This window comes from Dryobates pubescens, chromosome 25 (genome assembly GCF_014839835.1).
Source record: "Dryobates pubescens isolate bDryPub1 chromosome 25, bDryPub1.pri, whole genome shotgun sequence".
NCBI classification, from domain to species: Eukaryota; Metazoa; Chordata; class Aves; order Piciformes; family Picidae; genus Dryobates; species Dryobates pubescens.
In genome coordinates this window covers 17017166-17030592 of record NC_071636.1, presented here as the reverse complement: position 1 = coordinate 17030592, position 13427 = coordinate 17017166, and the positions used below count along the sequence as shown (strand labels likewise).

The 13427-nt window shown below is 54.6% G+C and overlaps 1 protein-coding gene across 1 annotated transcript in view; it reads right to left on the bottom strand.

The window, feature by feature from the left end:
• LOC104300222 (sucrase-isomaltase, intestinal) overlaps positions 1 to 1875 on the bottom strand; it is a 57983-nt gene extending 56108 nt beyond the window's left edge. The window contains exon 1 of the mRNA XM_054172856.1: positions 1832 to 1875. Coding sequence (XP_054028831.1) covers positions 1832 to 1875 — 44 coding nt within the window. The remainder of the gene's footprint in view (positions 1 to 1831) is intronic.
• Positions 1876 to 13427: the final 11552 nt, after the last annotated feature.

Below are 13427 nucleotides of genomic sequence, written 5' to 3'. Positions count from 1 at the left end.
CTTGAGGCACCTCCTGGTTGCACCCAGCTCCTGCTCCTCCTCTTCTTTCTCTGACCTTTACCTTGAGGCACCTCCTGGATGCACCCAGCTCCTGCTCCTCCTCTTCTCAAGACCTTCTCTACAACTCCTTGACCAGAGGCTGGGGTGAGGTTGGGTTTGGTCTCTTCTCCTGGGGACCAAGCAACAGGCCAAGAGGGAATGGCCTCAAATTGCCCCAGGGGAGGTTCAGGCTGGCCATGGGGAGCAATTTCTTCTCCAAAAGGATTGTCCAGGCCTGGCTCAGGCTGCCCAGGCCAGTGGTGGAGTCCCCAGCCCTGGAGGATGTTCAAAGCCCTGTGCTGAGGGCCATGGCTTGGTGGTGCCCTGGCAGTGCTGGGATCCTGGTTGGCCTCAATGATCTCAAAGGTCTCTTCCACCCAAAATCCTAGAGGACAACCCCCTCCACCCCCACTGTCCCTTCTGCAGGGCCTGCAGCCACCCACAGCCTCACTCCAGGCATGGGACTCATCCCAGCAGCTCCCACTGGGGGCCTTCAGGTCATAACCTTCTCAACTTGCCAGTGGCTTCCAGCTCCTCCCTCTTTGTTGCCCACACAGCTGGGAAAGGCTTCAGCTGGGCAGTGCCTGGGCAGCACTTAGCAGAGCATAGCCCCAAGTGTCCCCAGGGTCACCAAATGCCCCCACAGTGTCCCCACAGTGTCCCCACTCTGCTCCCAGGGTCACCAAATGTCCCCACAGTGTCCCCACAGTGTCCCCACTCTGCTCCCAGGGTCACCAAATGCCCTCTCACTTGGCCCTCCCGAAGCCATGCCTGCCCCCTGTGGCCGTTTCCAGCTGTGCCTGTAAGGAAGGGACAGTGCTGGGACACTCTGGCTGAATGCATTGAAACCAAAGATATTCTAAACCAATTTCCTTGGTAGCTTGGTAGAAGGCAACTTTCAGTCCAGTCGGAGTCTCAGTCAGTTCTGTCTGTCTGTCTTTTTCAGCCTGCCTGTTTCAGCCTCTCTCTGAGCAGCAGCTGCGCAGGACGGAGTTGACCTTGACCTAACATATAGGCCACACCTTGAGTCCTGTGTCCAGCTCTGGGCCCTTCAGTTTCAGAAGGACATTGAGACTCTTGAAGGTGTCCAGAGAAGGGCAACAAGGCTGGGGAGAGGCCTTGAGCACAGCCCTGTGAGGAGAGGCTGAGGGAGCTGGGGTTGTTCAGCCTGGAGAAGAGGAGGCTCAGGGGAGACCTCATTGTCCTCTGCAACTACCTGAAAGGTGGCTGTAGCCAGGTGGGGGTTGGTCTCTTCTCCCAGGCACCCAGCACCAGAACAAGAGGACACAGTCTCAAGCTGTGCCAGGGGAGGTTTAGGCTGGAGGTGAGGAGAAAGTTCTTCACCGAGCGAGTCGTTCGCCATTGGGATGTGCTACCCAGGGAGGTGGTGGAGTCACCGTCCCTGGAGGTGTTCCAGAGGGGATTGGATGTGGCACTTGGTGCCATGGTCTGGTCATGAGGTCTGTGGAGACAGCTTGGACTCGCTGATCCTCAAGGTCTCTTCCAACCTTAGTGATACTGTGAGACTGTGATACTGTGAGACTGTGGTACTGTGATGATAAAGAAGAGCTGACCGTGGTAAACAACCTGAAGTGTGAGACAGGAGGACACTTGCCTCCATGCTGGAGAAGATCAACCTGATATGGGACGCAGATAACAATGGACAGCTGCGTCTCAAAGGAGAAAAGTCAATGAGCAGCAGTGGTGCAAGAGTGTCAGGGCATTGCTCGCCCTGCTCAGCGTTTCCTACATAAGCTGCTTGCTCTGAACCCATGCAGGATCCCTGCCTCACCGACAAGGGAGTCCCTGCACGCGTCCCGACATGCGTCCCGACATGTCGCAGCGTCGCTAAGGTTGGAAGAGACCTCAAAGCTCAGCGAGTCCAAGCTGTCTCCACAGACCTCATGACCAGACCATGGCACCAAGTGCCACATCCAATCCCCTCTTGAACACCTCCAGGGACGGTGACTCCACCACCTCCCTGGGCAGCACATCCCAATGGCGAACGACTCGCTCGGTGAAGAACTTTCTCCTCACCTCCAGCCTGAACTTCCCCTGGTGCAGCTTGAGACTGTGTCCTCTTGTTCTGGTGCTGCTTGCCTGGGAGAAGAGACCAACCCCCTCCTGTCTACAACCACCTTTCAGGTAGTCGTAGAGAGCAATGAGGTCTCCCCTGAGCCTCCTCTTCTGCAGGCTAAGCAACCCCAGCTCCCTCAGCCTCTCCTCACAGGGCTGTGCTCAAGGCCTCTCCCCAGCCTTGTTGCCCTTCTCTGGACACCTTCAAGTGTCTCAATGTCCTTCTTGAACTGAGGGGCCCAGAACTAGATACAGTACTGAAGGTGTGGCCTAACCAACACAGAGTCCAGGGGCACAATGACCTCCCTGCTCCTGCTGGCCACACTGTTCCTAATACAGGCCAGGATGCCATTGGCCCTCTTGGCCACCTGGGCACACTGCTAGCTCATGTTCAGGTGGCTGTCAATCAGCACCCCCAGGTCCCTCTCTGTTTGGCAGCTCTCAGCCACTCTGCCCCCAGCCTGTAGCTCTGCATGGGGTTGTTGTGGCCAAAGTGCAGCCCCTGGCACTTGGACTTGTTGAATGCCATCCTGTTGGCCTCTGCCCATCTGTCCAGTCGGTCAAGGTCCCTCTGCAGAGCCCTTCTGCCCTCTAACTGACCAACATCTGCTCCCAGCTTGGTGTCAGCTGCAAATATGCTGATGACTGACTCAACCCCCTCATCCAGATCATCAATGAAGATACTGAACAGGCTGGGGCCCAGCACTGATCCCTGGGGGACGCCACTGGTGCCTGGCTGCCAGCTGGCTGTGGCACCATTCACCACCACTCTCTGGGCTCGGCCCTCCTGCCGGTTCCCAACCCATCTGCATTTCACCCTGCTTGTAAATATAGCTCTTATCCATGGTCGCTTCTCTGACTGAGTTGGCTGTGGTTTCTTTGGGGGGAGGGGGAGGAAGGCTGAACTTTCTCTCACCACCACATAATTGGTGCCCAACGTGGGGCTTGTGGATAATCGCTGTCCAGAAGCAGGGCAACACTTGCTTGCCTGATTGTCTGCCCGAGTTGGAGCTGCAAACACCGAAGTGGTTTGGGTTGTAGAGCGTCTGATCTTTTCAATGTGTTCTGTCCTGATCTGCAAGTCTGCTCTAGGACTGCTTTGTGGTCACTGAGGCTGAGACTTAATGTATAAATTATACTTATGGTTTAAGATTCAGCTTCTCTCTGAGGGGTGCCTGGGATCCTTTTGGCTTCATCGACACAGAGATGTAACAGCGAGCACGCTGCCAATCGAGGTAAAGGAGTGCAAGACTCCAGTAGGTGGAAGAGTAACTTTTAAGTGATGGCTCCAAAGGTGATTTATTTGATGTGTGTGAATCTGCTGCTGGTGATGATTAATGTGTACTTGTTATATGCACTGCACTGGGAGGAGAAGGTATCTAAGGCCTGTTTCGTTACTAAGCGTAGACCAAAGAGAAGGAAGCAGAGCTCTAACTCGACCCCAGAGACCTCTAGCGATGAGGAGAGCGGAGAACCTGTGTCAGTTAAAGAGAGAGCTAAAAAGGCTGTGGGGAAGGCTGCTTTGAACGGTGCTGTTGGCGAGCCTGGCAATCAGGCAGCGGCAGCTCCCGGCACGGCGGCTCCCACGTCCTCGGCAGCCATCGGAGAGGCAAAGCCATTTCCTCCTTCTTCCTCGGCAGGACCGGAAGTGTCCTCTGCGGCAGCTGGTCCGGCTCAAAGCCTGTCAGCTTCTGCTAAGGCAGCTGTGAATTCAAACACAGCTCCAACTAAGCAAGGAGCGGTTTTAGAGAAGAGAAGTGGAAAGCACAAAGCTGATCCAGGAGCTGGTGGGGGAGAACAGCAAGATACTGCTGCTGGGGAGGGGGCTTCTGCTAGAAAAGAGCCTGCTGAGGAGGAGGAGAAGGTTTGTCTTAAAGATATAGCTGAGTTGTTGAGACCATCACAGGATGGAGATGCAGGGCAAATTGCAGGTCCTGATGGGACAGCAGGTAGTGGAGGTGCTTCTGAGCTTAAAGAGATCCTTAGGAGAGTGTCAGCAGGATTATGGGGACAACAAGCTGAGGAAGAGGAGGCAGAGGAGGAGGCAGATGATATTCATCACTGTTCAGCACCAAGGGAAGAGCTTAGACACGTGCATAAGGATTACATCAGAGCAGGTAAGGAGCCAGTCCTAGCTTGGCTTGGTAGATGTTACAATACAGGTGCTCCAGCTCTGATGGTTGGAGACAAGTCAGCAGCTCAGCTAGGAACTCTCTCGAAGGATAATGGAGTAGAGAGACATCTAGGCAGGTCTCTTGGTAAGGTTAATCTGTGGATACACCTTTTAATGGCAGCTCTCCTGGGACACCCATCCTGAGATGATCTTCCATGGAATCCTAAGCCCTGGACTACCATAGATAAGGGAATTAAGCATCTGAGAGAGTTTGCTGTCAGAGAGATACTCTATGGTGAACATGAATCTCTGAATCCTTATGATGTTCCTGTAGGAAATGGTCTGGCTAAAAAGCTCATCAAGCTTGCTCCTCCTAATTATGCAAACATTCTGGCAAGCAGAATTGTAGCAAGAAATGATGGTGGAGCTGCTCCCACGGTTGGCCAATTCACTGATCAGCTGAGACAACTGGAGGACAGCATGACACGTGTCCCTTTGGTTTCAGCCATTGAAACTCTGTCCGGTGAGATAAAGAATTGCATGAAAGAGCTGAAGGATGAATTCAAAACCACCATATCCCAAGTGGCACAAAGACAATTCCAATTCTTCCTCCAGGTGGGTACAGGTTTCATCTGTGAGGAACAGACATCCTCCAAGGAGGTCATTCCAAACCAGACCAAACCAAAGCAGACCACCAAGGCAATCCCGTAGGACTATTTGGCTGACTCTGTGTGATCAGCTTGGTGAGAACATGAACAGATGGGATGGGCAACCAACTTCTGATCTCTTCAGGAGGCTGAGGGAACTGCAAAGTGGCAGAACCCGAGGCAGCAATACCAGAAGGGTAGCTGTTACTGCCACAGTTCCCCAGGACAACTCCAGCAGCCTCAACAGTGGCTCCAGTTCTAACCCTGCACAGTGTGCTCGTTGCACATGTGGGCATGTTCCCCACAGCTAGGGGTGCCCTGCCTCCCGCCAGGGGGAGGAGAGGGGTAATAGAGATCACAGAATCTATTGGGATGTGTACATCCAGTGGCCTGGCACTTCACAATTTGGGAAGGACAGGGCCTTGGTTGACACAGGAGCTCAGTGCACCATATTGCCATCAAATTATCAGGGCTCAGAGCCTATAACTACTCTGGGAGTCACTGGTGGATCTCAAGAGTTAACTAAGGTGGAGGTTGATCTAAGTTTAACTGGTAAACAGTGGAGGAAGCATCCAGTTGTGAGTGGACCTGATGCACCTTGTGTTTTGGGAACTGATTTTCTGAGAGAAGGGCGTTTCAAGGACCCTAAGGGTCACAAATGGGCTTTTGGAGTAGCTTCTGTAGAAGCTGATGGACAAAAATTGAAGCTGTCTGTCAGACCTTCCAGAGAAGGGCAACGAGGCTGGGGAGAGGCCTTGAGCACAAGCCCTGTGAGGAGAGGCTGAGGGAGCTGGGATTGTTTAGCCTGGAGAAGAGGAGGTTCAGGGGAGACCTCATTGCTCTCTACAACTACCTGAAGGGTGGTTGTAGCCAGGAAGGGGTTGGTCTCTTCTCCCAGGCAACCAGCACCAGAACAAGAGAACACAGTCTCAAGCTGCACCAGGGGAGGTTTAGGCTCAAGGTGAGGAGAAAGCTCTTCACTGAGCGAGTCGTTCGTCATTGGGATGTGCTGCCCAGGGAGGTGGTGGAGTCACCGTCCCTGGAGGTGTTCAAGAGGGGATTGGATGTGGCACTTGGTGCCATGGTCTAATCTTGAGGTCTGTGGTGACAGGTTGGACTCGATGATCTTTGAGGTCTCTTCCAACCTTAGCGATACTGCGATAGACCTGAGCTTTCTGATGACTCTGCAGTTGTGGGACAACACAAGATTCAGGACATTAAGTTGCCGGTTGCTTCTCAGCCTGTGCATCACAGACAATACAGAACCAACCCTGACCCTTTGTTGCCCATTCAGAATCTGATTCATCAGCTGGAGAGTCAGAAAGTCATCAGCAAAACTCATTCACCTTTCAACAGTCCAGTGTGGCCTGTGCGAAAGCCGAATGGAGACTGGCGTCTGACAGTGGACTACCGAGCCCTGAATGAAGTAACTCCGCCTATGAGTGCAGCAGTACCAGACATGATGGAACTCCAGTATGAGCTGGAATCCAAAGAGGCCAAATGGTATGCTACCATAGACATTGCTAATGCCTTCTTCTCTATTCCCATAGCAGAGGAGTGCAGGCCTCAGTTTGCTTTCACCTGGAGAGGAATCCAGTACACTTTCAACAGGCTGCCAATGGGCTGGATCCACAGCTCCAGCATCTGTCATGCAGTAATCCATGATTACCTTCCACCCTCCGGAGGAAGGTGGTGCTCCAGAACACATCCAGCACCTGGGGGTGCTGGTTGATGGTAGACTGAACATGAGCCTGCAGTGCGCCCAGGCAGCCAGGAGGGCCAATGGCATCCTGGCCTGCATCAGGAACAGTGTGGCCAGCAGGAGCAGGGAGGTCATTCTGCCCCTGTACACTGCACTGGTTAGGCCGCACCTCGAGTGCTGTGTCCAGTTCTGGGCCCCTCAGTTTAGGAAGGAGGTTGACTTGCTGGAGCATGTCCAGAGAAGGGCGACAAGGTTGGTGAGGGGCTGGGAGCACAAGCCCTATGAGGAGAGACTGAGGGAGCTGGGGTTGCTTAGTCTGGAGAGGAGGAGACTCAGGGGTGACCTTATTGCTCTCTACAACTACCTGAAGGGAGGTTGTAGTGAGGCGGAGGTTGGTCTCTTCTCCCAGGCAACCAGTACCAGAACAAGAGGACACAGTCTCAGGCTGCGTCAGGGGAGGTTTAGGCTGGAGGTTAGGAGGAAGTTTTACACAGAGAGAGTGATTGCCCATTGGAATGGGCTGCCTGAGGAGGTGGTGGGGTCGCCGTCGCTGGGGGTGTTCAGGGCGAGGCTTGACAGGATGCTTGGTGCCATGGTTTAGTTGATTAGGTGGTGTTGGATGATAGGTTGGACACCATGATCTCGAAGGTCTCTTCCAACCTGGTTTATTCTATTCTATTCTATTCTATTCTATTCTATTCTATTCTATTCTACTCAGTTCATCAATGATATCATCGTCTGGGGTAAAACTGCTGAGGAAGTCTTCGAGAAAGGTAACAAAATCATGGACATTCTCCTGGGTGCAGGTTTTGCCATCAAGAGAGACAAGGTGAAAGGTCCTACCACAGAGATCCAGTTTCTGGGAGTGCAGTGGCAGGATGGACGCCGACACATCCCAGTGGATGTGGTAAACAGAGTCTCTACCATGGCAAATCCCACGAACAAGCAAGAAACTCTGCGTTTCCTGGGGACAGTGGGATTCTGGAGACTGCACATCCCTGGATACAGTCAGATTGTGAAACCTCTGTATGATATGATTCGAAAGAGGAACAGTTTCCACTGGGGACCTGAACAACAAGCAGCCTTTGACCAGATAAAGCAGGAAGTAGTTCAAGCAGTGGGACTGGGACCTGTCTGAGATGGTCCAGAGGTTAAGAACATTTTGTACACGGCTGCAGGTGACAATGGTCCAACCTGGTGCTTGTGGCAAAAAGCTCCAGGTGAGACACGTGGATGACATCTTGGCTTCTGGAGTCGAGGTTACAGAGGTTCAGAGGCTAATTATACTCCAACAGAGAAAGAGATTCTAGCTGCCTATGAAGGAGTGAAAGCAGCTTCTGAAGTGATTGGAACTGAATCACAACTTCTAGCTCCCAGATTGCCAGTTTTGAATTGGATGTTCAAAGGCAAAGGTTCCACACCACATCATGCCACAGATACATAAAATACATAGAATCAACCAGGTTGGAAGAGACCTTCAAGATCATCGCGTCCAACCCATCAACCAATCCAACACCACCCAAACAACTAACCCACGGCACCAAGACTAACCCACAGCACCAAGATTCCACCTGGTCCAAGTGGATGGCTCTGATAACACAGAGAGCTCGAATGGGAAATCTTGAGAGACCTGGTCTGGTGGAGGTGATCTCAAGTTGGCCTGAAGGTACCAACTGTGCTAAACCTCCAGAGGAGAGAGTAATTCGTGCTGAGGAAGCTCCTCCTTACAATGACCTTTCTGATGATGAGAAGAAATATGCTTTGTTCACAGACGGTTCCTGTTGTCTCGTCGGGAACAAGCGAAGGTGGAAGTCTGCCGTGTGGAGTCCAACACGCCGAGTTGCAGAGGCGAAGGATGGAGAAGGAGAATCCAGTCAGTTTGCAGAGGTAAAAGCTGTGCAGCTAGCTCTCGACGTAGCTGAACGTGAGAGATGGCCAAAGCTTTATCTCTACACCAACTCATGGATGGTAACCAATGCTCTGTGGGGTTGGCTAAAGAACTGGAAGAAGAATGGCTGGCAGAGGAAAGGAAAACCCATCTGGGCAGCCGACCTGTGGCAAGATATTGCTGATCGAGTCGAGAGAATTCCAGTGAAGGTGAGACACATTGATGCTCACATTCCTAAGAGCAAAGCTACTGAGGAACAGCAGCACAACCATCAGGCAGATCTAGCTGCAAGAGTTTCTCAAGTAGACAAGGACTCTGAACTTGATCTCGACTGGAAACACCGAGGTGAGATATTCTTAGCTCGGTGGGCTCACGATTCATCAGGACATCAAGGCAGAGATGCAACATACCAGTGGGCTCGTGACAGATCCATAGACATTTCCATGGATGCCATCACACAAGTCATCCATGACTGTGACATTTGTGCTGCTATCAAGCAGGCAAAGCAAATTAAGCCCTTGTGGTATGGTGACAGATGGTCCAAGTACAGGTATGGTGAAGCCTGGCAGATTGACTACATCACTCTACCACGTTCTCGTTCTGGTAAGCAGTACGTGCTTACTATGGTAGAGGCAAACACCGGATGGCTGGAAACTTACGCAGTCCCACATGCAACTGCACGCAACACCATTCTCGGTCTGGAGAGACAGATCCTGTGGAGACACGGAACTCCAGAGAGGATTGAGTCAGACAACGGAACTCACTTCAGGAACAACCTTGTAAAGAGCTGGGCAAAAGAGCACAGCATGGAGTGGATATTCCACATCCCCTACTGTGCACCAGCTGCAGGGAAGATTGAACGCTACAACGGTTTGTTGAAGACCACTCTCAAAGCCACGGGAGGTGGAGCTTTGAAAAACTGGGAGAAGCATCTAGCACAAGCAACCTGGCTGGTGAATAGTAGAGGTTCAGTGAACCGAGCTGGAGCTGCACATCAGATCTGCTACAGAAAGTAGAAGGGGATAGAGTTCCTGTTGTTAGAGAAAAGAATCTGTTAGGTAAAACTGTTTGGGTATTTTCGCCCTCAGGAGAGGCTAAACCTGTCCGAGGGGTGGTTTCAGCAGCAGGTCCGGGTCACACTTATTGGGTGATGCAGGAGAATGGTGAGATTCAGTGTATGCCACAAAGAGATTTAACTGTAGCTGAGAGAGTTTAATTTCAGAGTGCTGTACAGCTACATCGCATCCAAAGGAAGAATCCATGAGGAATCTACGGTGCACGAACCCTGAGAGCCCTGAGAGCCCTGAGTCAACTGAGAGTCCCTGTGTCCCTTTCTTCGCTTTGTCTGCGAGGAGACAAACTGTTTTCCACTTTCTTGTTTCCTGATTTTCTTGGACTTCTGCATCATCTACACCTGAGGATAGCCAGAATGGACTACAGACTTCCCTTACAAACTGCAGCTATCGCGTCAGATTGGAGGGACAGCACGAACAGCCAACGAAGTCGTTTAGAAGGGGTGGAGTGTGACCGTTTCTGGCTGTGCCTTTAAGGAAGGGACAGTTGCTGGAACACTCTGGCTGAATGGTTTGGTGTTAAAGTGAAAACATGACATTCTAAACCAATTTCATTGGTAGAAGGCAACTTTTAGTTCAGTTGGAGTCTCAGTTCTGTCTGTCTGTCTTTTTCAGCCTGCCTGTCTCTGTCTGTCTCTGAGCAGCAGCTGTGCAGGACGGAGTTGACCTTGAGCTAACAGATAGGAAACGAATCCTTGCACAGGCTTTGAGCTAACAGAATTCCCTCCTTAATAATTCCCTTTTCTCTCTCTCTAACCCTTTTTGGGGGAAAAAAGGGAGGTGGGGGGAGAGGGGGGGGGCAGGGGGGGGGCCCTCCTGGCTGGAGGAGGGAAAGCTTTGTTCTGTATTGCGTTCTCCGCTGCATGTTTCTGTACGTAGTGTAACCACTGCGCACTGTGTGCACACCCACCGCAGCTCATCCTGCCGGGAAGCACAGCTCTTACCACTGGCGCTTCTCCCACCGGGTTAGCCGTGGTTTCTTTGGGTGTGTGGGAGAAATGAACTTTCACCACCACACCCTCTGACCCTCCTGAGTCCCTCCTTGACCCTCTGACCCTTCTGAGCTCCTTCTTCACCCTTCTGAGTCCCTCCTCACTCCTCTGACCCTGCCGAGTTCCTCCTCTGACCCTCCCTCCTCACTCCTTTGATGCTTCTGAGTCCCTCCTTGAGCCCTTGACCCTTCTGAGTCCCTCTTTGACCCTCCTGAGTCCTTCCTAATCCTTCGACCTTTCTGAGTCAGGCTGGGCCCCAAGGTGGCTGAAATCCCTCAGCTCCTCCTCTCACCCAAGGGTCAGGACTCCACCCTGGAGCCCCTAAAGCTGGAGGCAGCTGCTGGGGGCAGCTGTTGGGGGCTGGGCTGTGGGCAACTGCTGGGGGCTGGGCTGGGGGCAGCTGCTGGGAGCCTGGCAGTGGGCAGCTGAGGAGAAACTCTCCAGGAGGAGGTGTCAGGAGGTCTCCAGGAGGAGCTGTCAGGAGGAGCTGTCAGGAGGAGCTGAGGTGGCTGTAGATTGTGACCTTCTTACCCCTCCCCACCCCCAAGAGATTAAATCCCAACCAGCTGATCTGGGCTTTATCTTCTGATTGCCTCTGAAAGGCTGAGCTGGGACCTGAGGTGTGGAGGAGTGAGCAGGGCTCTGGGAAGCAGCTCCCGGGGGGGAAGTGCAGCACCTAGTGGGGGAAGAGCTGCCAAGGGCTGGGGCCTGGAGGTTGTGCAAGCACCAGAGGATGGCTCAGGCTGGGGAGGACCTCAGAGGGCATCACCTCCAACCTCCCCCTGGGGCACATCTGGGGCACGTCCCAGGCCTGCTCCACAAAGGTTGACCTCAAACAGACCTTCACCAAATGGACCTGGGGGCTAGCAGATGGAGCTGGGGGCTAGCAGATGGAGCTGGGTTTCCATCCCGAGGCAGCAGGACAGGCTGCAGAGCTGGGCCCAGGACAACCTCATGAGATTCAACAAGACCAAGGGCTGGGAGGGGCTGGGAGGGGCTGGGAGGGGCTGGGAGGGGGCTGGGAGGGGCTGGGGCTGCCCTGTGCCTGGTTTCCGGTCTCTGCAGGCCGCCTGTGCCGTACAGGGCGTGCCGGGGAAGCGCTCGTAGCCACGCCCCTCCCACCACAAGCCACGCCCCCTCCACACGCTGCCGCTCCCCCGGCTCCCTAAATATCCCCCGGGTTGGGGGGGGAGGGCAAAATTCTGCCCCAAAGACCCCCAGGGATCCCCCAGCTGCCCCACAGAGGAGCTGATCCTGCCCCAGAGACCCCCCCAGACCCAACCCCCCCTTCTCAGGACCCCCTATGACAACCCCCCCAGCGTCCCCCAACCTCCCCCAGACCCTCCCCCCGATTTCCTCAACCCCATTCAGGCCCCCTCAGACCCCCCCAGGCCCTCCCCAGGCCCCTTCAAGCACCCCCCCGGACCCCCCAAGCCCCATCAACACCCCCCACAGCACCCCTCCAGATATCCCCCAACCCCCTCCAGAACCCCCCCAAAGCACCCCAAACTCCCCCAGGAACCCCCCAGCCCTCCCCAAATCTTTTCAAGCTCCCCCCAGGACCCCTCCAAAGCCCTCCCCCATTGGGGGGGGGGTCCCCTCATTGCCCCCCGCCCTTGAAGTCACCACTTGGACTCTTTTCTCTCTCTGGTGGTTTATAAACCGAGGGGGGGGGGGAGGGGGCAGGGGGGAGGAGGAGGCAGAAACCAAACTGGGGGAGGGAGAGGAGGGGGCTGAGGGAGGGGGAGGGGTGGGGGAGGAATTTTTGCCCCCCCCAAAGCAGCTTTAAATAAAAATTCTTCTATGTATAAAAAAAAAACACCCCAGGGCCCCCCCCAATCCCCCCCAAAGACCCCTCCCCACCCCTTCCCCACCCCTCCCCCCCTTTGTTCCCTGCCCCTCCACCCCTAGGGATTCACATTTGGGGTAATAAATAAATGGGGGGGGAGAGGAAAGGGGAGGGGGAGGGCAATGTGCAGGGGGGGGGAAAGGGGAAGTGCTGGGGGGACCCCCCCCAAATACAGGAAAAGGTTGGGGGGAGGGGTTGGGGACCCTGAAATCTGCCCCTCCCCCCAACCCCCGAAGCTCTCCCCCCCCTTAAATTGAGGTCAGGACACCCCCCCCAAAATGGGGTGAAAGGACTCAAATAGAGGAATCATATCCCCCCCCCAAACGAGGGCCCCCCAGTTGGGGTCAGGACCCCCCCCTAAAATGTGTGAAAGGACCCAAAAAGGGGGCAACCCCCCCCAAATGGTGCTGGGAGCCCACCCCTAAAGGAGACCCCCCCCAGACAGGGGACCCCTCCCAAAATGGGTGAAAGGACCCAAAAAGTGGAGTCAGGACCCCCCCAAATGAGGGGATCCCCAAAATGGGGTTAGGACCCTCCCAAAATGGAGTCCCCACCCCCTCGGGGGGGGTCTCTTAGCCCCCTTTAGAGGAGTCCTCACCCTTTTAAGGCCCCCAAAATTTATTGGGGGGCACCTGGGGGCCCCAATTTTGGCCTTTCTTCTTCCTCCTGGGGGGTCCCTACCCCCACAGGAGAGGTCCCTATGCATTGGGGGGGGTCCCCAACCCCTCGGGGGGGGGGTCTCCCAGTCCCCTTTAGGGGGGTCCCCACCATTCTAAGATCTCCAAACTCTCCCTGGGGGGGGGGCACCTGGGGACCCCAATCTGGGGCTTCTTCATTTTGGGGCTGGGGGAGCTTCCCATTCTGGGGGGGGGTTCCCATCCCCAGGGCGGTCCCCACCCCCTCGGGGGGGGTCTCCTAGTCCCCTTTGGAGGGTCCCCTCCCTTCTACCGGGTCGGGGGGGGGGGGAGGGGATGAGCAAAGGAGGCTTCGAGGGTCCCTGGGGGGAGCGGGGGGCGGGGTTTTAAGGGGGTTTTGGGGGGGTGTCCCC